This window comes from Cardiocondyla obscurior, linkage group LG04 (genome assembly GCF_019399895.1).
Source record: "Cardiocondyla obscurior isolate alpha-2009 linkage group LG04, Cobs3.1, whole genome shotgun sequence".
Lineage (NCBI taxonomy): Eukaryota > Metazoa > Arthropoda > Insecta > Hymenoptera > Formicidae > Cardiocondyla > Cardiocondyla obscurior.
This window is the reverse complement of record NC_091867.1, coordinates 2,353,752-2,377,733: the sequence shown is the minus strand read 5'-3', so window position 1 is coordinate 2,377,733 and position 23,982 is coordinate 2,353,752. Positions and strand designations below refer to the sequence as shown.

Genomic DNA, 23,982 nt, shown 5'->3' with positions numbered 1-23,982 from the left:
CGCGGATATAATCGATAACTAATGAATGCGGGCATGAGTAATCTGATTAGCGGCGATAGATCCTGCGAGCAAAGAAATAACACGGGAATTGAAAATCGATGAAGAGAAAGAGCTCGATCTTGTCGTCGTTGGTCCTTCAATTTTTTTTTTTTTTTTTACGGAAGAAGACGTTGAAAGAAAAAGTTTAAAGAGCGGCGTTTAAAATAATAAAAGGGATTTCTTTTGATACGAGTGACGCGCGATCGAATTCGAGTCACGGCGCTTTAACAAGAGCGCGAATTATCCGTGTTGCAGATTTTCCCCGAAACCCCGGCGGAGCCGGGATATTTCACGTGCACTTGTCGCACGTGCTTCGCACGCTACATCGCGGCATTGTGTCGGCGAACTATTTCGATGGTCGGAAAGGGGCGCGAGGTACGAGGTGTAATCGCGTTCCCGGCGAGTGTGTAAAATTTTAATTTTCAATATCGACCGACCGCGGCGTATCAATTTACACCGCTTCGTTCCTTGTAAAAGGCCGCGGGAAGGACGTTTACATCCCGTTAACAGTCTCGCATGAAGCGAGACAAGCGATCGCGAACACGCTCAATTAATCCGCTCGCGATACCTGTAAATTCGGTTGCACGGCCGTTGTTGCTGCGAAAAACGAAAGCCTGTTCTCTTGTGAAAAAGCCCTCCCGAACTTTTCGCTCGATTTTGCGCTCCGAGCCGCTCGAGGAAGCGCGAAGAGATATCGGAACGATCGCACGATCCGTTTCCCAACGGTGGAGGCTGTGACATAATTTTCTTCACGCCGGGCGACGGAAGCCCAAAGACATTTATTCCGTCGCCTGTCTGCGCGATGCGTTACGTCATATCGAAGGGAGGAACTTAGGGGCGATCAATAGACACTTCTGTACATGGTGCCGGAAAATTAAGCCGGCCGCAAAGTTTTGCATTATGGAAAGTTCTCTTATCGGTCGAACGGTCGGCGGGGGCCCTTTTGTAAAAGCTCGACGGGGGGACGCGGGGAGGCTGGACGTTATTACGCTCTCTCGCCCTCTTCTTCCTCCGGGTTGCCTAGATAAATATACCGGTGTACATTATTGGAGGTGGCGGAGCGTCTCGGGGAGATTGAAGGTGAGAATTTACATCCCCCCCGCTATCTGCGATGCACTCGAGAGATTTACCTAGTAGTTTTTCAGCCTAAGAAATTTAGTGGATGAAGATGCGCGGTATATTTCTGCAATTTTCCCTTCCCGGCTGCGAGAAGGTAGGAATAAGAAATGAGAAATTTGGCCGCGTCACGAAATCTCTCAACTGTGCAAAAATAAAAGTATCTCTGAAATGAAGACGTGTACATACGTGTATTTTGCACTGAGAAACGAAAATAGATAGTCAGCTGATGTCAAAGCGCAAATTAAATTTCAGAGTTTCAATATAAAAATGCATTAATGAAGTTGTCAGTCATTTTATGGGTATTTATTTTCAATTATTGGCATACATATTTAAATGTATAAATGCATAGCATTTATGCCATTTTTCTCTCAAAGAACAATTATCTAATTTATTTACATAAAAATAAAACACATATTAACAAATATCTTTTCAGATAGCACAAGAGTGATCGTTATAAATTTAATAATTCATTTCTTCCATTTCTTTATAAAATATTTTTGTTTATATTCAACAAATAAATCAAAAATAAATTCTTTAAAAAATGTATTTAAAAAACATCTATATAAATGGAAAAATAAATAACTTATTTTCTAATTGTAAAAGATTCTCTTTAAATTCTCTGTGCTATTTGGGTTGATGAACAATCTAACAAACAAGTTCAATATATTGAGAAAACAATATTAGTCCTACAAAAAAAATGTGCACTTTACAGTAATGGCTAAAGAATCGTCCGCACTAGACGATTACTCATTTTAATGAACTGTTTTTTCGCTCATTTAACTGCATCATTTACTATGCACGCTTAAAATTTTTACATAAAAGATATGTATATCATCCAATACGATTATACAGATCAATAACCAATAAACTATATAAAATTGAAATTATATATATATATGTATATATAAGTTACATCTGCATGAAAAGACAGATTTTCTTTGAAACAGGTATGAACATTTTCAATAAAATTGTATAGAATAGATCTTACGTACACTATGAGGCATAGTTTATTTTTTATCTAAATCGCACAATAAGGTTATCTTTATTTTCTGGTTGCTTGATTGCAAAATTACATGTAAATTTCTACTTTACGTACATAATTTATCGCAGCTAAGAATGTATCATTATGGGCGGAAATGGGAGTAAAAGTGCTTATAAATTTCCATAATTCCAGAAATATATCGTCTTGACGGTAGACACATTGATGATAGTTCATATATACAGGTATCGCAGAACATCTGTTCTAATATTTAACTAAATATGATTTTAATGACAGGTACGAGTTTCCCTATCTTATTAGGCTCTCTAGAAAGACTCGGAAAAGAAAGGAATTAGGTATATTTATATATATGGCACGTTTACTTTCAGCAGACAGTTAGTCGTCGAAATCGTATATTTGATCAGATTTCCAACCAAGTATCTGAATACACCTGAAATAGCATAACGTATAGTCGAGAAATATCAAAGTGCTGAAAATAACAATTAAATTTCTTTTACGATACTACGTACTTTCTCGCAGATTGCATAAATCCTTTTGGTCCACACGTAAATATGCATCCTTCTGGTGAACACTCGCCAATCAATTCTTTTAATAATTTCTCGGATACAGTACCGCGTCTACCCTCCCACTTATCATCTGCTTGTGAAAGGATATGTGTAACTTTGAACCTAACAAAAAAAAAAAAGTTCTTAGTATTTTTTTTCTATTAATTGTTAAATAACAAATATATTTTTACAAACGGGTGCTTACTTTTTCTCTGTAGCCACTTTATCCAACTGCGACACATAAAACATATTGTCTTCGTCCTTATTAAAATTTAGAAGATTGATTAATTTTCTGAAAAAAATTTAAAATTAATTAAATATAAATAATGTAACGTAATATGCGAGAAAATATCCTATATTATTGCTAATATTAAACGTTTTTCTTTATTAATTAATATATTGCTTTACTTTTCTAAAATAATAAGAGATATCACGGTTTATGAATAAAAAAAGGAGGTTCTTAAACACAATACTGCATTAATACTTACACACTGCGTCTTGCTAAAGCTCGCTGAATTATTCCTAACATTGCGGTTAACCCCGTTCCACCTGCCAGCATGTGAATGACAGGATACCGATCGAAAGATTCGGTTATAAAGGCACCTAAACCATTGCTCATTGTAAGAGTCTGGCCAGGTTGTAATTTAGTGATGGACGGACTAAGTGCGCCATTTGGATATCGCTTTATCATCAAGCAAATGCAATCAGGCTTGTAATTTGGCGCCATATCTTCGGGATGAAGGCACGGTGGGACAGGCGTATATGACCTCGATATTTCCATTCCTGCGTGACAAAAATTATGTTAGCATACTTTTGGCAATACATTTTTACAAATGCAAAATATTTATTAGTAAAAAAAAAAAAAAAATTTACGTAGCTGCACTTACCCATGATGTTCATTTTAACTTCTATGTGTCTACCGACGGGGATTAATTCTAGAAAATCTTTTGCACGTAAAACTAACAAATTAACTAACTTGCAAAGGGGCGTGTTACTAAGTACTTCGTACTCTTTGTATGTGCGTTCAGTTGTGATTGATTCCCGTGATGATGCATAAGTACCCTGAGATTTCCAAATATCTTTAAGCCTTTTTGTAAACGTGAAATCTACCTGCATTTAAGATACGCATTTTGAGTTTATGAAACGGTCACTGATAAGCACGTATTCGATTACAAATTAATTTAATAAGTTACCTGCATCGTATCGAAATCTCTTTTATATATTGGCGGCCATTCGACTTCTGCGATTAATTCGAGCTCGTGGATAATAATGTATTTTTCAAATGTAAGTCTGAAGATTATCTTCGTGTCACTCGACCTTTGCAATTGATAACTTATACCTGGGTAGTCACGCACTCCTTGATGAAAGAGTGTAACAGAATTAGATGTTTGCCGCCAATCTATATTCACATTAGGTAAATCCGATGAGTTTTCATCCATTGTCTTTTGCGCTGAAACAATAAGTTTGATTGAAGTTTGCCCTACATCTTATTTAAAAGACATTGAATAAAATTCGATATTTCTGTCATTATTCATAACCATCCAACATTTTATAATCGCGATTGATAGTAAAAACAATAATAAATTTAATAAGCGTTAAATGAAGGCAATATAAATATTCAAACCAAAGAAATAATTTAAAAAATTTCGCAAATGTCTCAAGAAATGGTAAAAGTTTGACGTCCATCGTTTTTGCAGAAAAGCATTGTCCATCCTTTATAAACAATACAAACTTTCGTAACGAGTCAATGCTATCGGTAGTTCATTATTTCTGCGACGCCTTTCTAAATATAGATGACCTAAAAAACAATACGGTGCAATTACTACAATAAGTACTTACCAACGGAACATTTGCTTCGACTCAACGTGACGGGGAGACAATTGTTCGTATCCGTAACCGATTTTTCCGTTATGGAAGAAGTGCTCGACGCGGAGGAAGTCCCACGGCTTAATCTCCCTACGACGCATTTTTGCAAAATGCTCTGATAGTTCACCCAAGCGTGCACCTGGAATTAACGATCTACGGGTACATAAAAATAATTACCACACTGCGAGACGGTATAATGACGTAGAACGTGAGATGGAGAAGTGGAGGACTCTTACGTTTTCAAATAACTTTGTGGCGTCTTTTCCAACCCCTCTCATCAACTCGTCGACGCCACCCGGGTGGAAGTCCATGTAACGCGTAACATTAAATACCACCCCTGTAACAGAAATTAAATGTAAAAATTAAAATTTAAACTACGTAATGTTAAACTCGCTGATATAATTACCGCAGCACCTTCTTATAACGAGTATAAAGTGCAGAATTAAACGAACCTCGGATTGCGATCCAAGCGTCGGTTTGCTTGTTATGGTTAGCGAGTTCAGATAACGTTACAACTTGTGGCACACCACCGACACCGGTTAAATCGACACCCGAATTGCCCAGACGGATCCAGTCCATCAAACTATGTCCCGGTGCTAGGGCCGTCTTATTTCGCGGGTTTCCTGTAAAAAAAAAAAAAGAAAGTAACAGTAGAACTTACTTATTATTAAATAGCCTATCATACTCTTCCTTCTATTTTGCATAGATATTTGAAGTTACGTAGATGAAACGATACCGCATTTATATCTCAAAATTACCATGAAAATCATTATTAATTTTACTTTCATATATTATTCATATATCATTAATTAATTTATAATTAATTATTTGCAAACAATTATACGCTCTTATTACTTCAATTTCATAAGTCATCAATTAAAAGTTTTTTTTTTCTTAACGAGCATTGTCAATAAAATTATTTTAACATGCTTTTAACACTTGTAAACCTGCTCTTTCTATTGGCGTTGTCGTTCGATTTACGCATTACTGAACAAATTACTGGCTGAGAACTAAGAACGCCATTTATCTACAATAAACATACACATACACGTGCGGGTATACATAAGCGCGATCGAGAAAATAGACTAATTGGCTATTACACTAATTACTAACCATCCTGGATCTGTAGACCGAGGCTCTGCGGAGAGCCATTGCCATCCGCGGCGGAAACCAAAGAAGCGCCGCAGCATCGTGGCATTTTTTCATCGGAATAACAAAAATCGTGGAGACACAATCATTTTTGCAATTGTCTCAAGCGCGAAATAAAAGTTCGCACAATACGTCAATTTGCGGAGTTTGCCTTGATAACACGAGAAAATTGAGTTTTTTTAACGTATTTAATGACGGAGGGAGATAAACTGGACGAAGAAGTAAATAAAGTGGGCGAAGTGAACGAATGAAACATATTATTAGTATCAAACGTTAGAGACGTAATAATGTCACAGGTGATATCGACAACGTGATACGCAGATAACACGATATGCGAAGCGAAAATACACACATTAGACGAGTTTATACATATATTTATACCGGTGAATATTATCCCCTTAAAATTAATTAAAACGAATTAAAGTGCACCCAATCAAAGACAACTGGCTAATTTGCGAGACGGGAATATCTTGAAAATTCAACTTTAAACAGATTTCACAATTATGCAGATATCATTTAACATCAAATTTTTAATCCAATATCCGATATGCCGATAATCCAACACCTGTTTGATATTGAATATCTTATATATTCTGTTTTGTTTTAATGTACTTAATTTATTATTAACATAATATTGTATTTAATTTTTTTTTTAATTTTTATTATATTCCCCGGTTCTACTATTTCTCTTCTTTTTTTCATTCAATTAAAAATACATTTTTATCACCTAAATATTCTACGTTCATCGATCTTTTCGGCCACACATTTTTTAATATATATAGTTTTCCATTAGCCAAGCTATAATTAAAATGTAACATCATGTAAAAAAGAGAGTATGTATCTTCTCAAAATAAATTTCAAGTAAAATTTATAAATAAAGTATTAATTGTAAATTTAACGTAAACTTTATATTGTTACAAATTTTGTTTTTTTTTTTTTTTTTTTAATTAAAACTGAAGAGACATTTATCAAAACTCTTACAATGACTCAAAAATTGATCCGAGCCTTCGTGAAACATTTATCAATGAAAGAAATAATCTTTAGAGTGTTTTATGCGGAACAGAAAGTTACGTTAAAGTAGATTGACTCTAGATTGAGCTAAACTTTAATGAAGAAGTATAAGTACAAAGTAATCCTTCTTCGTCTAGTTAAGTAGTTCCGAGTAGGCCGCTTGGTTCGGGTCACCATCGATTCGTACTAATAATAAAGATACAAGAGAAACTCTTAATTATTCAGGGGTCGTAAGTGACGCGCGATAGACGATATCCGAATCGCCCGTGCGAGACATATTTCAAAGAAAACGACAGAAACGTTTACATAATCGAAAAGCAACGGGTCACTTCTTGATGATAATGATGGCTTTTCAAAACTGGGACGGAAGCACGATGTGGATCACGGGTCTCGTTGGCGACGAGAAACGAGATACTAGGTTCCGGTGATCTCGTGGTGAAGGACCGGGGGGTACTGCGCTGAAACACGCGGCCGAATATAACCCTGAGACAGGTAGATCAATATAGTAGCGATGGACGACGCTCAGCTCAACACGCAGGATCTCTCGCCAGTCGGAGCGCGCTTCTCCGCGTATCAAGATCAACTCGCAGAGACGTTAGTAACACGAAGGGTTATCGATTATTCAATCGATTAAATAAAGTGTGTTACTTGAATGGAAAATAATAAAAAATTATCTTCGAACGAGGCTGCGAATAAAAATGAACAAAAACTGAACTCTTGTGTTACACGCCAGCTTTCATATCGAATTACTTCGATGCGGCTTGAAATTTTATATCTCGCGAATTTTACACGCGTATTTGGATATTGAAAAGTATTTTATATTCTATCAAAAATTATGAGAAATTATCACGAGTTAAAAAGCTATATTATTTACACGCTTTTTCCCATAATGATTATCTCGCAAAATAGAAGGTACAATCATTTTGTTATTGCTTCTACTTGGGTGGTTTGAAGAAACGTATAGAAAATCATATGTTCTTACCAGTAGCAGACCCGGACGATGACATTGTCTGGGCTTTTGCTTTCACTTGTTCGGTTTGATTAGGCTTCATGACTCCCGTAGGTAACATTAAAATATTCTTGGCCAATAAGCTTGTAGGTGAAGACGTTTTCGCGTCCACTTTCTTCATTTTGTCCTCGATGTTATTGGCGTCATAACGTTTATCTCCTCCATTTTCATCTTTCGATTCACTCCTCGAGAAATCGTTCTTCCTCGCTGATTCCATTAGTTTCGTTTCGAATGTAGAAAGTCCAGGAAAAATGTTATGCTTTGTCACATACGTCCCGAGAGAGGTTCCATGATTTACCTCACGTTGAACTCTGTCACACAAAATTACAGAAAATAATTATTTTGACATAATTAGTGAAAAAAAATGTTTAACGGCTTTAAAAAGTTATTGAAATAATTTACTTTCGCGCGTAATAATTACAACCGTATAATTATCAAATAAATTATATTAAAATTAACAGTATTAATGTCACGGTTTAGAAGTATCAAAATTTAATGTTACTTATTATATTACATGGTATAATTTTATATCAAAAATTTATGCCGGAAATAAAGATAAATGTAGATCAAAATATAAAAAAATTAATTCTATCTTCTAATGTGGTAAAACATATATTTTTTTTTAACTAAAACAAACTCTACCTCTATTAGAATTTTTTAATTCTTATTTATGAAGTTGATTTTACATAAATGTTATTTCAGTAAATATAGTTTACAGCCGTTACATTTAACAGATGTAAATATAACATGTACCAAAACTATTACGTCTGTTATGTAATTATGACATTTAGAATATCTTCTAAGATCGAAAACTTGTCGAGATCTACGTTGTAAAAATCAAAGCATTATCGCGTTACACGCGGAAAATCATCATCGTCCAATTGCATTACGTGGTTCGCAAATCTAGAAAGCGAAACACATCGGAACACGAGCAGTACATTCATTTTCAATTGCTTTCTCTATGCACTTTCTCTTTTTTGATCGTCGGCAAATACGTCGAGCACAATTAAACTCAATGATTATGCATGAAGACGAGCGCGCTACTGGATTTATTAATAGCTGAAAAATAGGAAAAACTTTATACGAGCTTCGTATTTATAGCATAAAATTATAAAAGCAACGCCAACTTTATATTTACCTCTGTTAAAATCTCAAAAAATAAACACACAGCAGTCTGTGTTAATTAAAAGACTGTCAACCGTAACTCTAACATATCTCGACATTTTTTGCGTCATAAAAGTCACCGTGTTGAAAATAAAACGTGTTCTTTATAGAAATTATTGATTCTAATTTAATTATCTAGATTTTAAGATATATTTTAGCACAATCAGATTTATTTCAAATAATATAATTATCAATTATTAAATTAAAGAGAATTACTTCAATATTTTTTTACGTCGGACTTATGTACGTACATTTAAGTATTTTAATATTATGTACATACATATATTAAGAATTAAGAAACGACACAAAACTGATAAAAATGATACTGTGACCTACTAAAGATTATCATTCCTGCTAATATAATAATAATAACGAAATGTTTGAAGATTAAGAAAATGAAATGTGCTCGGAGTTTGCCGTACAAAAGTAATAAGACTTTGATGCTGTTCGCAAAAGGTCTAGATTGTTGCATCTGAGTGATGCAGGAGTAATAATAAAATTGCGCGAGCGTTGAATGAGCTTTGTTGAGTGATCAGGAGGCAAGTGGCTGCGGTATTCGGTGCGCGACCCTTCGTCTAGACCCTTTCTGCCTTCGGATTACTGCCTTAATCTCGAATTAATCGCGATATCCCGCATCTTACTTGATTCGTTTACATTACATAGATTTAAAGACATAATTATAATTAAAAATTCAGAGAACACTGTTAGATTCGTTTTGCAGATAATATTGATTCTGCTCATCCGCCGTTATTTATAGACTCATCAATGTTGTAAGTCCTGCATCTTGCAGTCGCAGTCTTGTTTTTTTCCTTCTTTTTTTTTTTTTTATGAGTAAGCGACTAAACAGGTGCAGCTTATACCGAAGCAGGTCGTTTAATTAAATTTAATCATGCGCTCAACGTAAATATTTATGAAATAAAATGACTCTTATTCGAAACTTTTTTGTGTGCCAGAAAAAAAAAACCTGAAATGCAACAACAAATTAATTTAACGTCATAAAAAGAACGGCTAGTATTTTACGTATTGGTAGAAAATTAGTTTCGTAAGACTTCCAACTTTTCAACGAAATCAGTCTTTCCGGGAGTGCCTTTCCTTACGATCTTTCTTTTTCGAAATTGTGGCGAGGAAATGCGTGATTTTTACGCAACATCGAGACTCACCAGAATTACGTTTACTTTGTCACCCCCTTGCTCGCGACGTACGTCAAGCATGCGAGCTAACTATTCCGGATTAGGTTAATTGCCCAGCGGTCCGGCAATCTATATGCGCGTCAGCTGTTAAGACAGGGCGATTAACGCCGGAAGTGCGGAAGCACGCGCTGAATGCCACGACGGTTTGTCACTCGTATCCGTACACACGCGTGCGCCTCGCCGGAACGGTCAAATAGCCTCGAAAATGTCGCGAAATCGTGCCTACAACCGCGGCCACGTTTCGGAGGTTAGGTTTCAGATGTTCCATCCAGCTGCTCCGTCCCGCCAACTTCATGGCCGTGCCGCGGTGTTTCTTTCGCGGCGAGGCAAGGGCGTACATTCGAGCCCGTTAATGTATTAAATTAATCCATTAAGGGCCACCTTCCCGTTTTCTGAACGCAACCTTTCTACACGGATAATTCAATTGCGATATGAAACTATGGTTTTTATGATAGTCAATTTTATTTGCGCGTAAACGATGTCCTAAAAACAGAAGGTCGACCATCAATATATATACGCTGACGTATGTGTTGATTTGACCGATTTTCGTTTACTACGTTTTTCGTGAGCTTTTTACCCTTGAATTTATATTTACTCGACACGAAGGTGGAAAACATTTCTGGTAAACGTAGAGTAAAAGGGCGTACTTATATTAAGGAAAAGATAAGAATAATTTAATAAACGTAATACGTACGTGTTCTTATTATGGATAATTATAATTTACCTAGCGAAATAAAATTAAAACTTTAAAAACGATAATAGCTTTGTGGTGCAATAAATATTTTAACTTATATATACTTGCGATTAATTAGATGAACCAAATAAAAAATGTGAAAGGGAACAAATGTTAGTTTAAAAAATAAATAAGCAATACAAAACTCTCAGTACAAGACCGGAGTCAGTCATAAAAATTTATTTAAAATCGAGAGACACTAAGGGTCGCCGTTCGCTTTAGATCCACCCCTGCACTTGACCGAGCCTGAAGTCGCGCGAGATCGGAACGCTTCGGATGGCCGAACGACCGAGCGAAGTAAAGCGAGTCGCGCGCGCGGAGGCGCGACGGCGTAGCGAACGAACAACAACGGCGGGGTTGGGTTGGGGCTTGGTGGGTGGATTGTGCTGGTGTCACCGTCGTTCGGCGTGTTGTTCCCATGCGGGAAGCCGGAATAGCGAACGCCAGTCGACGCTCGGCGGTCGGGAAGGAATATTGACGGCTGCGACTCAACCCGGGTCGAAACGCCGACAGGAGAGAGAGAGAGAGAGTGAGAGAGGAACGGCGCGGGCGAGAAAAGGACAGAATCCCACGGCGTCGTTGATGATATCCTCTCGGTTTGAATCTCGTCCACTCGTCCCGGTGAGTACTCCCACTTTGTTGATCCGGGGGATTTATGGAAGGGTCAGGGGAAGGTAGAGACGGGTGTATGAGATGGAGGGGCGACAGTCCGTCTGTCTCTTCTCTCCGCCAGCGTGCTGGCTGACGCGGCACGCCGGCAATCTCCATTTGTGTTGCGAGAACGTTCCGCAGGCGACTCGTGGAATAAAGACCGGCCGAATTTCATCGCGAGAATCGTCCCAGAGATCGAAAGGTGAGTCCGGCCACCGTGTCCGCGACGCGAGACCGTTTCGATTTTATAAATAACAAGATCCGCGGGACAAAGGGGCCGGTACTTCCGGTCCGCTAGGATTTCTCGAGCGTCCTGGACGCGCAAGGTATTTCGCGACGGGCGTGTACGGGTAGACGGATGTTTCGAAGACGTAAGCTTGTCACGGAATCGTTAAACAAAGAGCATTCGAATTTAGGCGAATGTCAAAGCCAGACGAACCTTCCGGTCGAGTTTTTGTAGGTTGAAGGAGATGATAAACAAAACGTTAAATATTTCGATAAAAATATATATATTTTTTTTTAATACATTATTTCTTACAAATTAAATGTATAAAATATAATTTTGAATAATTGGACGAAGGATGATTATCAAATGCGTTTGAAAGATTAAAAAAAAAGAAAGAAAAAAAAGTTGGACACTTTCTCAATTAGTCTAAATAATAAATAGTAAATCAGAAAGTTTATCTCAAGTATGTGTTATTCGATTTTTCGCTTCTCGCTTGAGATACGAAAATACAGAACGAAAAGAGAGGATGAATCACGCAACAAGCAGGGAACAAGGTTGTCGCGTATAAAGTAGCGTTAAAATTTTCAACGCGCTCTTATGATATCATTTCTTTTTTTTTCTTTTTGTCGAATTTTATATCGGCAGGAAATCCGATTGCCTTCAGAAATCAGGAGACGAAGGTGGAGCTCTCGTTAGCCTTGACAAAATCGCATATTTACATGTTAACGATTACATCCGACGCTCATTATCATATACTCTTTTTTTTTTCTTTTTTTTTTCTTCAACTTCGCTTTCCGTGTAGCAACCTTGATTATTTAATATAATCGTCAGTCCGTCCCACGATAAGTATAATTGACGAGTTATTATTAAAATCGTTGATTAATCGTCAGACTGGGTAAACCGGCTGACGGCCGCAATTATCGTTTAACAGAATTAACGCAGCTCCAATTAAGTAATCCTCGATTTTAATCCTACGTCGTAAATTAGAAGTAACACTCTGAGCGGAAGAAAGCCGCTGATAAACGACGGCAAGCCCGACGGCATTTATAATTATATTATTTCCTTTAATGCATTCAGACAGAAGTATCTAACACGGTATTTGTATTGTACTAATTCAACTATCATCTTCCCGCGACAATTTTCTTTAACTCGAAGTGCTGAGATCACACGAAATAAAAAACCACAAAAGAAAAAAAGAAGAAAAAAGAAATAGAAAAAATACGTTAAATACTAGATGCAATGAATATAGCCTCCTTAATTGTAACTAATTATTTATTATCGTTTATCTATTTAGAAGATATCGACTGACCCTTTCGATAAAGTAAATAAAGTCTATTCAATCACTCCGTCTGGTAGAATACTTTAGGCATGTAATATCTGTCGCGTTATTTTTTAATTTGCATGTCTTTTTGTGCCTGTATTTTTGGATATTTCAATATTTTTTTTATGTTTATTCAAAAACTGGTAAATAGTTTGTCAATTTTTTACAATATTCGATGTATTCCACTTCATACATTGTTAATTCCAACAATGCGAGAATTTACACATATTTTAGCATTGTGACATTGCATGTATAAATAATTTATTGCACCAGGAGACCAAAACAAACCGTTCAAACACTTGGTTTTTACCTAAACAACATTTGCGATCTCGTAATGTGTCAAATTATTTCTTGTTTTTCATGGTGTCGGGTCAACATTTTGCATTTTCCACGTCGTCGTTGTTATCGCAAAAATTTGTGATCATAATAACGCGCTCGTTGTTACGCAACGATTAATAACAGGAGATTGACACGTGTCTGGCTTATATTCTCACGTGCACCTGAAACAGTATGGATTAACATATATATATACACCCAGATCAAGATTAAAGCGAGCTCGTCGATAAATGAAACACTTACTTGGAACGTATCGAGCAAGGTATTCAGAAAGACATTAGAATACTTGTGCTACGATATGAGTCGTATTGTGTTCCTGTAACAACTTTGTAATCTTGTTTATTTTTAGTGATTGTACAGAGTAACCTTGTTTAAATCAAGAGAGAGATTTGCGAGCACTCAGGCAGGTGCAAAATGTGACAATCAAAGACACGCGACATAATTATGATTTGTATACAATCGTCAGAAGTCTGTTGATTTATTATTATTATTTTTTTTAATTTTATTTTTTATTATTATTATTTTTTTTCGAGAATCTCCGTGTGATAAAGTAAAAATAATTTAATTTAAAATCATTGAAATTAATTTAAATATTTGTATCTAATTAATTATAATATAATTATCAAGCTTTTTTTTTTTAAATTAATTTTTATGCTTAATATATTTTAATTTTAACTATTTATTTACTGAACGAAATTTTATTTAAAATTACCTTTTTATAAATACATGTAAATTATATTTCTCTGCAAATTTTACTTTTTTTATTTTTATTTTATTTGTATTTCATTTTTATCTTTATTTTATTTTTATTTAATTTTTATCTTTACAACTTAAATTATTGCCCATAAAAACGATGTTAAACGCGAGTAGTTTAGCAATTTTCCAGGAAGGAACAATTTAAAAGTTATGCAAATTTTCGCATTTGTATTTTCCGGCGAGTGAAATAACACTAGAGCATCGACCGTTTACATTAAATTTCGAACTTTTAGTTGAAGCTGCTAATTAAATTGCCGTTAAACTAGCCGAGTTTGCTTTCCTGGGACGACTCGGTAACTTTTACTTTTTGACAAATAACGTTGTAATTAAGCGCCGCTGAATGCGGACGAAGTTTGTCAAAGCGCGCACGGTTCGAATATTTTAATAATTTCGTTTATTTGCAAAGCCGCTTAAATTCGAGCGCATTGTTCCGCTCAGCCTTGGCACGTAATTTTGCGATTACATCATTAATAGCTGCCAACCGGATTAAGTGCGTGAGCGCGCGTAACGTTCCATAGAATTCACGCCCTCGTAATCGGAATATTGATGCAATTTTGCGACGGTAATCGCGCGTTTCGTCACTTACCTATTATTTATTACCGAGTCACCACCACCAGCTAGCTAAGTGCTTGAAGTACGCAGTTGTACGTAAGAGAGCCGAGCGATTTTCAAGTGTTCTTCACTATATCGTGTATTTATATCTCTCAAGATAGACGTTCTTCGAAAGTGAACTTTGTTACGTTACGAATGTCAGTTTTTCCGCAAACTCATGTCTATCTATTTACATAGTACGAATATCGATATCGTCTCTGCATGAAAATATTAAGTATTTACTTATGTAAGTATTATACTAAGCATGTAGAAAAAGAAAAATGGAACACTATCTTGCGATATATTTCTCGCATGATGTTACGGACGGAGTTACGTGATAATCTTTACAGCAATATCCAAGGAGTCATGAATCGTATTTGTATACAACCGACGTGCCGGAATAAATTTCTAAAATATAATTTTTATACGTGACTGCAAGATTATCATTTTCTACTTAAATCTCTTGATAGGTAAATGTCAATTGGAGAGCACGCACGAGGCAAAATGCGAACACAACAGTTTCTAGGCGTTTTCCATCGCCTGCTCGAGGTAATTGCGAGAGGAATATTACTGTTGGTTGCCTTTATCAGAGGCCCGGCTCAATCTCAACCACCAATCAAGGATTTAACTCTCCTGCACAGTGCAACTACTTTAGCGTTAAAAATTCGCAACAGAGAAGTAAGTAACCTCAGCTCCGTAACTTCCTTGCTCGAATGTTTGATAAAAATTTTCACAGTTTGCTTTTGATAAACTACTTTAAAGCATCTAGTCAGTTGTGTTGACCTATCCGATAATAAAATAAAATTCTAATTGTAAATGTATCAAATGATTAATGGCATTGCAATAATCATCTTAAAACATAACAAAAACTTATAACAGTTTGCACAGAAAAAATATGTTTTATTTCTTGCATCATGTTTTTGTATCATTAAGATGTTTCTTTGAAATGTAAAAGAACTACATCTATGTCCGTTACGTTAAAACTGCTATTAGAACAACAGGATCAGCTTTATCAACTGTCTATGACACACTTTCGACTAGTTAATCACGTAACTGCTTATTTACAGTTAACTTCGGAAGATGTTGTATCTTCATACATAGAAAGAATAAAAGAGATCCAACCGATACTGAATTGCGTAGTTGCGCAGCGTTTCGAGGAAGCTCTCAAAGAAGCGAGAAAATGCGACGAACTGTTAAAATCTCAAGACGCTCCTTCGGTGGAATTTCTAGCGAAAGAAAAGCCCTTGTTCGGTATACCTTTTACCACCAAGGTAATTTTCGATTTTTGTTTTATTCATTTCTTAATTCCATTAGAAACTATAGATCAGACAACAATTAGGTTTTAATCTATTGTCGACCACTAATATAATTATGTGAGTATAATCCAAGAATATCATTTGTGTAATTGCATTACAGGACTGTATCGCGGTCAAAAACATGCGACAAACCGCTGGTCTTGTTGTACGTAAGAATACTGTCGCTGATAAAGATGCTGAGGTGATAAAATTAATGAGGTCAGCTGGAGCCATACCCTTGGCACTGACAAACGTTTCGGAGTTGGCAATGTGGTGGGAAAGCAGCAATTACTTATTCGGCACCAGTAAAAATCCATACAATACAAGGTATAATACTTTGCGTTTTTAAATATTGTCACTAAAAGGTTTTAAACATTTTAGATCGGAAATATGAGATAAAACCGAAAAAAAAAACAGTTATAATTAAGATAATTATTATTATAATTTCTGTAGTAACGTAATTCAATTGACTAAAATTATGGATTTAATTTTATAAAAACTTTTTATTTCATTATTATTCACTTTCAGACATATAGTGGGCGGTTCTTCAGGTGGTGAAGGCTGCATACAAGCAGCAGCTGCATCTCCACTCGGAATTGGTTCGGATATTGGTGGGTCTATTCGTATGCCGGCATTTTTTAATGGAATATTTGGTCATAAACCATCTAAAGGTGAGGAAAATTGAAAATACAAATATATTTATTCTTGTTTTTATTGTCTAAAAAAAATATTAATATTTTATTATAGGAATTGTCTCAAACGATGGCCAATATCCTAGTGCACACAGCTATGACCAAGATCAATTACTCGCCATTGGTCCAATGTGCAGATTTGCGCAAGATTTAACGTTAATTCTTAAAATTATCTCAGATAAAAATGCCGATTTATTGAAGTTGAATCAAAAAGTAGATATTTCAAAAATTAAGGCAAGTTTACCTATTGAAATAAAACTATTAAATTATAATTATTTAATTTTTATTTTAACATTATTATATATATTTAAATTTAATCTTGCTTTGTATATAAATATTTTTGCAGTAAAATATCAAACTTAATAATTTCTCATATGATAACCAGGAAACAATATTTCTATATGACTTCAGCTCTATTATATGGAAGATGATGGTGGTCAGTATCTAATTTCGCCAGTGGATCCGGAAATAAAAGCCGCTATGAAACGAGTAGTAAAATATTTTGAGCAAGCGCATAAAGTTAAAGCCACGAAATTAAACATAAAGTTATTAAAAAAAAGCTTAGCGCTTTGGTTGGCGAACATGGCGTGCAAAGATGAGAAAGACTTTTCATACGAACTAACCAACAGGAATGGCCAACTCAATATCCCGTTGGAATTATTTAAATGGATGTTATGCATGAGCAATCACACTTTTGTCGCTCTTTTCACTGCCATATTCGAAAAATTTGGCTTAAAACATGGAAGTGAGGAACATGTACGACTTATGCAACAGAGTAAAGATCTTTATCAGGAATTTAAGGTATTTTGTTGTTTTTATTTTGATTTAAATATAAACGGCGACTATTATTATTATACTTTTCTATTTTTTAAGGATATTTTGGGAGAAGATGGTGTGTTTTTGTATCCAACACATCCGACTGCAGCTCCAATGCACAATGAGCCACTGTTTAAGGCGTTTAATTTTTCTTATACTGCAATCGTGAATGTACTAGGCCTACCGGCTACAGCTTGTCCATTAGGTTTAAATAAACAAGGACTTCCCATTGGAATACAAGTATGAATTAATTTATGATATTTATATACAAAATTAAACAAGCGTCTCATTCAGATTTTAAATGATACATTAAAATTATGTAGGTCGTAGCAGGACTTTATCAAGATCATTTAACTTTGGCTGTTGCGGAAGAGTTAGAGCGAGGTTTTGGAGGATGGGTGCCACTGGCGATACAAGCTTGATGTCAATACTATCATAGACAATAATTCTATGAATGAATGACACACACATAAAGCCTCTTCTTACCGAACCCTGCCATCTTTTTCTTGCAAAATATTATATCTTTATTAAAGATTTTCATATATGTGAACTACTGAGGTAAAGTACAAATTATACATGAATATATAACTATCTATGGGCTGTTTAAAGATTAAAGTAATCAATTCTACTTTTTGAATTAAAAAAAGTTTTTAGTATTAAAATACTTGATTGATACTTATCACCAATGTTTAGCGCTTTTTCTCTATTTTCTGCTTTGTGAAATTAATTTGATAAATGAGTAGCTCATATACGTAATAACATAGATATACATAATATGTTTATGCATATATATGTATACATATATATATATATATATATATATATATATATATATATATATATATATATTTAATTTATTTTTTTAATAATAAAATAAAATAGAATAAAAAGAATTATAAACTTCTATTTTTAAAAATTATTTTACTTAAGAAAGTCTATTAAATGACTTAACAGTTAAAAAGAATTTGTTATAAAATAGCTTGCTATACTTATTATAAAATATATTAAAAGAAATACGCCAAAACCGACATACTTGTGAAAAATTATGAAATATTGTTTTGAATTTTAAAGAAAATAATGTTTTTAATGCATATTTAATAAAATCAAACACTATGTATATAATAAATGATGTGTGCGTGTGCATGTGCATGTGTGTGTGTGTGTGTGTGTGTGTGTGTGTGTGTGTATGTATATGTATATTCATACATATACATATGCTTGACGTGCATTTAATACGAAATTTTCTTATACAATATTTTATATATTTCGTAAGTTTCATAATACACAATAAGTTTATATAATTATATTACGACTCTTGCATTTATAAAATTCCGAAAAACAAACAAAACATTTGTATTATAATATTTAAAGAAGAAAATGTATCTTGCGATTAATTGCTTATTAGGACTCATTAAAATAATATAATAATATTGCGATATTAAAATCGCTAATATTAAGCGTATATTACCTAATTCAACGCAACATAAGAGCATAGCCGTATACATATTTTTATGTACTCTACGTATATATACGCTATTACATGAGAGAAAATACGGAAAATTTAATTTTTGAAACAAAAAACTAAATATCCGCATGACAAGGAAAAAGTATGTATACAAATGTGCAATTCTTCGTTGAAGTATTCATATACCTCAGACTTTTAAGTAGAATTTTCTATTTTCATACATGATGTACGCGATCAGATGGTAGCAGGGTATTTCTGGTAATATGTGATAAGACATTCGATGTTATATAAAACATGTATTGATGTTGAGAATTTATACATATATATTTTATCTACTGAAAGAAATAAATTTTTATTACATTATTTCATTACAATCGCTTTGCGCACATCATTTACTCTTGCTTTTTTCTTAAAAGAAAACTGTTTTACATTTAATAATTCTCGGCAACGAACTAAGTACGTTATATGTATATAGTATTTTAAGTATCTCACATTCCTTTAAATGCCTAAGTTGAGTGGTTGAGATATATTATTAATAAATAAAATATGTGTCTTACCGACAATTCGATCTATCGTCCATCTGTACTATTATGTCTACAATTTAGGGATAAAGTAAATTTCGTTAAAATAAAAATGTATTGTTCGATTAAATTTTAGTTGAAATGTATTTACTATTAAAAAAATGTCGATTCCTATTAGTACTTCAAATTTTAATGTTGCGCTGAAAATTTAAATTTTGTTTTAGTTCTCAAGAAATTCCAAAGCGCAACGTACTATCGTTCACGGAAATTTGAGGTACTGATGGGAATCTACCGTCACCGATAAATTAAACCAATCGAGGTAGCGACAGCCAATTGATGCGATCACATATATTATGAAAATCCAAGAGTTACAGATTCATGATAGTAATTAAAATTTACAAAGAATAAAAATTAAGCAGATATATATTTACTCTCGTGGCACGAAACGAGCCAAATTATATAAATCTGCATCGCTGAAAAGCGACAATTAATTCGATTTGATGTAACACAGCTTTTTTCAGATAAAAACTGCGGGGCGTTCGTTAAAAAAAATAAATAATTTTTTTTATAGTTATGCGAATATTTTCGGATTGATCGATAAATATTTCCAGCGTGTTTGCGATCCGCGGAAGCGACACACGGCAATATGGCGCCTGCTACAGAGGATCTCGTGGATTTTCAGAAAGAGATTTTTGAGAAGATCAGCAAGAATGAGGTGTGCGAGCTCAAGACGTTGTTGGCGCAGAGCAAGGTCAAAATGGACTTCGTCGATGAGAACGGTATGAGCCCGCTCCAGCACGCCTGCTACAAAGGGAACAAGGAAATCGTGCAGCTGCTTCTCGACCAAGTAGGTTATGTTGATCATAGAGATACTCTGTGTCAACATTGCGTCTCGCTGTTAGTTTATTATAACTTTTAGTGCGTTTCGGCAATCGCAACTTACATAATTTCTACATGATGAACTTGCGTGTCATATTTATGAATTTATTAACGTATTTATTGCTGTTTATCTCTATCAACACAGATTAACTTTAGTACATAATAGATTATGATGTATAAGGAGTGTCTGTAAATTCTAGGGTGCCGATGTAAACGCTTGTCAACATGAGCATGCTTATACAGCTCTTCACTTTGCCGCTTTAAGCGGCAATGCTGAGCTATGCCATCTTCTGATGTCCCATGGAGCGAGTTTGACGGCGACGAACAGTGTGGGCAGGACTGCCGCGCAAATGGCAGCGTTTGTTGGAAACCACAACTGCGTGGCGACTATCAATAACTTCATTCCAAAGGCTGATATAGATTATTATATTAAGCCGCAAGGTTTACAGACCGAGCCCATGCTGCCACCACACTTAGCTGATTATTTTCACAAATTTATAATGCACGTTAATGTGAATCCAGTTCGTGTGTGCATGAACTTGCAGAGACTCCCGGCACTTTTGGAAAATGCAGCAAAGGTAAGATACAGGGTATAAAAGGATAAATTAATTATTTGATACACTTGTCTTTTTTATAGAATAAAAAATAATTTTAACATTTATTATTTTTTTTTTTTTTTAGATACAAAAAGTATTAGAATCTATGCGTTACAAAGAAATGACACGAGGCATTGAGATGAACGAAATAATGGCTCTTAAATATCATTATCTTAGTTGCGTTGTGGCCGAAGTATTAAAATGTCAGAAGCGTCAGGAAGCTCTGAAAGCAGAAAAGGGAGAAAAAGGAAGTGAGGAGAGCGAAGAAAAGAAATCGGACACTGTAGAACTTTTGATACGAAGGTTCCTGAAATGTAGCAAGAACGATGGTTTACCGGAATATCAGGAAGCATTTTTGAGGGAATCTGTGAGAGAGTTTCCATATAGAGAGAGTACGATTTTCCGTCAGATGGTGGCTACGTTGGCGAGCACAGATCCACCGTCCGCCGTTTCTGTAATTTCCGCTGCGATTAACGGTCAGCGAGGCTTCTGCGATAACGCTCAAACTTGTGTGACCTGCGGCGAGGATAAAGCTACTAAAAAATGTAGCAAATGTAAAGCTGTGCAATATTGCGACAGGGAGTGCCAGAGATTACACTGGTTCATGCACAAAAAGGCGTGTGCCAGATTGGGCCAATCGCCGGTGAACAACGGAAAGCTTACGGATGTAGATAAGGAGCAGATCAGTAATGCCGTCGGCTCCAGACTACAAAACTTAACTGTTAAATAAATATGTAATGTGTACAGATTTAATGTTGGCAATCCATTTGGAATGCATTACATCCGCGGATATTTATTTTTTCCTGTATATAGCCGTTCTACGTAGAATTGGTGGATCTCCGTATGATTGTGCCTCTCATATCTGTGGAAGCTAACATTACGCCCTTATCATCATTATTATTATGTAAGTAAATATGGAAAATGTGTAAATTTTTCTCATTTAGTCAATTACGCGTTTGTACAAATATTTCATTTTTTTTTCGATCCTTGACTATCAGTTAAAAAATTTAATAATTAGCAAAACTGAATATAAGTTTTTAATTGTAAAAAAAATATATATATATAATATATATATTGTATATTATATATATATTTTTTTTTACTTATATATGATTCTATGTTGCCAGACTTTTGTGAACTGACTGACTTTTATATAGTTTCGTATTAGTACTCTCACACTTCTTGAATGAAAATTGCCAAATATATTTATATGTTATTCTTGATGTATACGTGCATTCAGTTAAACGTTTATGAATTTTAGCTGTTTTTCTTTTTTTTTTCTTTTTTAAGTAATCTTCAAATGTGACCTGTCAAAATAAAGCACATTTACTTGTAACCGATATAATGTGATAATTGCATTATCCAATCAGCTAATTTATCGACAAGTACTTGAGAAATCAATTATTTGTTATTACACTTGTTAATAAGATTCTATTTTAAACAGATGCAATGGAAAATAACACGTTTACGTCACGACTTTCATTATCGCGTTAAGCGTCTTGTCGGTCGTGAACGAGTCCGCGTGAACGTTTTTTTAAAAGCAACTTTTCAACGCTAACGACCACGTCTTTCACGCCCAATTTTGACGATGCCTCGTCAATTTATCCCGGGATTCAAACTCAATCGGCGGGACTTTCTCCCGGTTAAATTCGTATGAACATCTATGAGGCTTCAAAACTTTCACCTTAAACGGGGAATCTGATCATTGCGTTTTACGTTGCGCAAATATTGCAGCGACCGTTTTCGGCGGCACACACGTATGTCATCGTATCAGTAATAACATGACTGCTTGCCTCGTAATTCCCGTCTTCTGCGCATGAAAAAGATAAATAATGACACTGATATTTTTTTTTCTTTTTTTTTTAATACGTCGAGATGCATCGTTCCCGCCTGCATCTTTTTCAATCAATTTTACAATAATAGCAATTTAGTTACCCATAGCACGTACGAAATAAGCGAAGTGTTTATAATTATTATCTATATAATTAACAGTATAAAAGACGTCGTTAAAAAAATTAAAATAAGAAAAAAAAACAATTAATTGGATTCGATAGGCTTTCACTTTTCATGAAGTCGCGGGACAACGTGTAAATCCTGCAGTACAGTTATTAAATAAAACGAGAAAGCCGCTTCTGTCTTTTACTACTTGTAGGGATTCTGTACACGATACGCTAATTTTGAAAGTGGTTTCAGTGCCGCGCGTATATAAGCCCAATGTTTGCCGAAGTCGGAAATACCTCGTCCGTGAATATTACAAGGTTAAAGTTAAAGTAAATAAATTTCAATTTAAATTAATTTAATTTAAAATAATATAGGTGTCTGCGATTCGCCAATTTATTTCCAGCAAATTTTCTTTTAAAGTCATTAAAAAATATTAAAGACCTCTCGAAAATTAGGGATCGCGCGATACGCGGCTAAGGTCGCTCGTCCGCGAGATTTTGCTAGATCTTTAATTATTTTCCGTACGAATATTTTTATATTCCGCCGCTATGTATGCAAAGCAGCCATTCCCGAAGCCTCGAGCGGACGTGAAATGATACCGTTGTCACTTACCGTTGTGCACCTGATATCGAAAGAGGGAGAGACGTGACATGTGTTGAAATATATTTCTCCGATATCGGTGGCTCTTCGGCACTTCCGTCGCGCCGACGGTTGCTCAATCAATCCGCCTAAGCTGCTGCGTAATTTATAATTTTATTCGCCTTTACATAATGTTTTATACCCATCTCCGTTTTGTTCTCATTGCGTCACCGCAAATGATCAAGTCGCTTATTCGCTTTATTACGTTACACGCTCACTTTGCGCGTTTTACCGTGCGGCGATTCGTGCGAAATCGCCCCGACGATATCGCCTGGGTTCTCGCAACATTACACTTACAGAAAATGAAATTTTTATTCCCCGTGAAAATTCGCGGGCGATACCCTTAGAGCATATATGCGTTAAGGTGATACCTCAGGCGGCTCTTCCGAGCGAATCTCTCGCGGACGTCGCGCGCTTAAAATCAGGGAATAG

General features: G+C 35.1%; 3 protein-coding genes across 6 annotated transcripts; 2 read left to right on the top strand and 1 right to left on the bottom strand.

Moving 5' to 3' along the window:
• Nucleotides 1-1,434: 1,434 nt before the first annotated feature.
• LOC139101962 (cytochrome b5 reductase 4) lies at nucleotides 1,435-10,485 on the bottom strand. Of its 3 annotated transcripts, none has more exons than XM_070655508.1 (11): nucleotides 10,063-10,485; nucleotides 7,712-8,049; nucleotides 5,022-5,192; nucleotides 4,806-4,906; nucleotides 4,543-4,708; nucleotides 3,897-4,153; nucleotides 3,591-3,813; nucleotides 3,192-3,486; nucleotides 2,909-2,995; nucleotides 2,668-2,826; nucleotides 1,435-2,588 (listed from the first exon to the last, which is right to left on the bottom strand). In XM_070655508.1, exons 2-11 carry the CDS (start codon nucleotides 7,953-7,955, stop codon nucleotides 2,534-2,536), a joined length of 1,758 nt encoding a protein of 585 aa, XP_070511609.1. In that variant the 5' UTR covers nucleotides 7,956-8,049; nucleotides 10,063-10,485; the 3' UTR covers nucleotides 1,435-2,533. The 3 variants fall into 3 exon arrangements, with proteins under 3 accessions (XP_070511609.1, XP_070511610.1, XP_070511611.1); XM_070655509.1 differs by lacking the exons at nucleotides 7,712-8,049; nucleotides 10,063-10,485 and adding exons at nucleotides 5,683-5,869; nucleotides 6,845-7,671; XM_070655510.1 differs by lacking the exons at nucleotides 7,712-8,049; nucleotides 10,063-10,485 and adding exons at nucleotides 5,683-5,869; nucleotides 7,036-7,671.
• Nucleotides 10,486-11,253: 768 nt separating this feature from the next.
• On the top strand, nucleotides 11,254-18,709 carry LOC139101964 (fatty-acid amide hydrolase 2). 2 transcript variants are annotated; one of them, XM_070655511.1, is made up of 9 exons: nucleotides 11,254-11,446; nucleotides 15,177-15,384; nucleotides 15,774-15,977; nucleotides 16,123-16,328; nucleotides 16,530-16,672; nucleotides 16,749-16,927; nucleotides 17,105-17,494; nucleotides 17,567-17,749; nucleotides 17,833-18,709. In XM_070655511.1, the coding sequence occupies exons 2-9, from the start codon at nucleotides 15,181-15,183 to the stop codon at nucleotides 17,929-17,931; spliced, it is 1,608 nt and encodes a 535-aa protein (XP_070511612.1). In that variant the 5' UTR covers nucleotides 11,254-11,446; nucleotides 15,177-15,180; the 3' UTR covers nucleotides 17,932-18,709. The 2 variants fall into 2 exon arrangements, with proteins under 2 accessions (XP_070511612.1, XP_070511613.1); XM_070655512.1 differs by lacking the exon at nucleotides 11,254-11,446 and adding an exon at nucleotides 11,528-11,678.
• Nucleotides 18,710-20,116: 1,407 nt separating this feature from the next.
• Nucleotides 20,117-23,843, top strand: LOC139101967 (ankyrin repeat and MYND domain-containing protein 2). Its single transcript, XM_070655516.1, has 3 exons — nucleotides 20,117-20,342; nucleotides 20,575-20,952; nucleotides 21,056-23,843. The coding sequence occupies exons 1-3, from the start codon at nucleotides 20,142-20,144 to the stop codon at nucleotides 21,698-21,700; spliced, it is 1,224 nt and encodes a 407-aa protein (XP_070511617.1). The 5' UTR covers nucleotides 20,117-20,141; the 3' UTR covers nucleotides 21,701-23,843.
• Nucleotides 23,844-23,982: the final 139 nt, after the last annotated feature.